The sequence below is a fragment of the Scyliorhinus canicula genome, chromosome 16 (genome assembly GCF_902713615.1).
Source record: "Scyliorhinus canicula chromosome 16, sScyCan1.1, whole genome shotgun sequence".
In the NCBI taxonomy this organism is placed as follows: Eukaryota; Metazoa; Chordata; class Chondrichthyes; order Carcharhiniformes; family Scyliorhinidae; genus Scyliorhinus; species Scyliorhinus canicula.
The window spans coordinates 138064135-138065814 of NC_052161.1; the positions used below are offsets into that span (position 1 = coordinate 138064135).

General features: G+C 72.1%; 1 protein-coding gene across 4 annotated transcripts in view; it reads left to right on the forward strand.

The window, feature by feature from the left end:
• The first annotated feature begins 333 nt into the window (after window positions 1-333).
• clstn1 (calsyntenin 1) overlaps window positions 334-1680 on the forward strand; it is a 99771-nt gene continuing 98424 nt past the window's right edge. For all 4 annotated transcript variants that reach the window (XM_038822117.1, XM_038822120.1, XM_038822119.1 and 1 more), the window contains exon 1: window positions 334-510. In XM_038822117.1, the coding sequence (XP_038678045.1) occupies window positions 423-510 (88 nt within the window). In that variant the 5' untranslated portion in view covers window positions 334-422. The remainder of the gene's footprint in view (window positions 511-1680) is intronic.

Sequence of the window (1680 nt, forward strand, 5' to 3'; positions counted from 1 at the left end):
GGTGTTGCGGTAATGTGGGTGGGGGGGAGTTGATCGAGGCGCTGTGTAAATGCGGCAAGTTGTTGTTGTCGGGAGGGCTGGGAGAGGGCTGAAGGGCCTGGCTCCGGGCGGGAGTTCCCTGTCGCGCGTGACGCGAAGGGCGGGGAGCCGGTCCGGTGACGTCAGTGGCGGCTCGAGCCCGGCGGGGCGGGGAAGGCGGGCAGGGGCGGGGCCGCGAGGGGAGGGGCGGGGCCGCGGTGGCGCGCGCGGTGAGGGGCGGGGCTGCGGGGCGCGCGCGGTGAGGGGGCGGGGCTGCTGGGCGCGCGCGCAATGAGGGGCGGGGCTGCGGGACGCGCGCGCGGTGAGGGGCGGGGCGCGCGGACGGGAGCGAGCTGGTGGCCGCCATTTTCTCAATCGGCAGCCGGGGCGGCGGGAGCGGCAGCATGAATCCTGTCAGGTGTAAAGTCCCCGCCTGGATAGCCTGGCTCCTCCTGAGCCTGACCGCAACCGTCACCGGGTCCGCCGGCAAAGGTGAGGAGAACCCCCATTGCCGCCATTCACCCGGTCCCGGGGGACAGAGGGGAGGGGGTTTGTTTTTAAACATGTCCCTGGCTGTGCTGTTTCGGCTCGGCATCCTCCCCGGCTCGGTGTCCCTCCGGCCATCTTCCCGGCAGAAAAAGGATTCATCTGCCTCTCGCTTGTTTATTTACCCTCCCTTTTAAATCGCGTCTTTCAAATTAAAATGAATGATTAATTTATATCGGGACGAGGAGCCCCCCCCCCCCCCCCCCCCCCATTGCGATGTGAGGGGAAAGCGGCGGGCGGGCCGGGGGGTGGTGGGGGGGGGTGCATTGGATTTATTTGCAATTTAAATCCCTGGGGCAGCAAAGGAATCCGTCCGCCTGACGGGGAATACCTGTCTGGGAGTGGGTCCCCCCCCACCCTCACCCCCCCCTCCCCCTCACCCCCCCCTCCCCCTCACCCCCCCCTCCCCCTCACCCCCCCCTCCCCCTCACCCCCCCTCCCCCCCCCTCCCCCTCACCCCCCTCCCCCTCACCCCCCCCTCCCCCTCACCCCCCCCTCCCCCTCACCCCCCCCTCCCCCTCACCCCCCCCTCCCCCTCACCCCCCCCTCCCCCTCCCCCTCACCCTCACCCCCCCCTCCCCCTCACCCCCCCCTCCCCCTCACCTCACCCTCACCCCCCCCTCACCCTCACCCCCGTCGCTCACCCCCCCTCCCTCACCCCCCTCAGCCTCACACCCCCCACCCTCACCCCCCCCACCCTCACCCCCCCCACCCTCACCCCCCCACCCTCTCACCCCCCCACCCTCTCACCCCCTCACCCTCTCACCCCCTCACCCTCACACCCCCTCACCCCCTCACCCCCTCACCCCCCCACCCTCACACCCCCTCACCCTCACACCCCCTCACCCCCCCACCCTCTCACCCCCCACCCTCTCACCCCCCACCCCCCCCACCCTCTCACCCCCCCACCCCCTCACCCCCCCACCCCCTCACCCCCCCACCCCCCCACCCCCCCCACCCTCTCACCCCCCACCCCCCCCACCCTCTCACCCCCCCACCCTCTCACCCCCCCACCCTCTCACCCCCCCACCCTCTCACCCCCCCACCCTCTCACCCCCCCACCCTCTCACCCCCCCACCCTCTCACCCTCTCACCCCCTCACCCTCTCACCCCCCC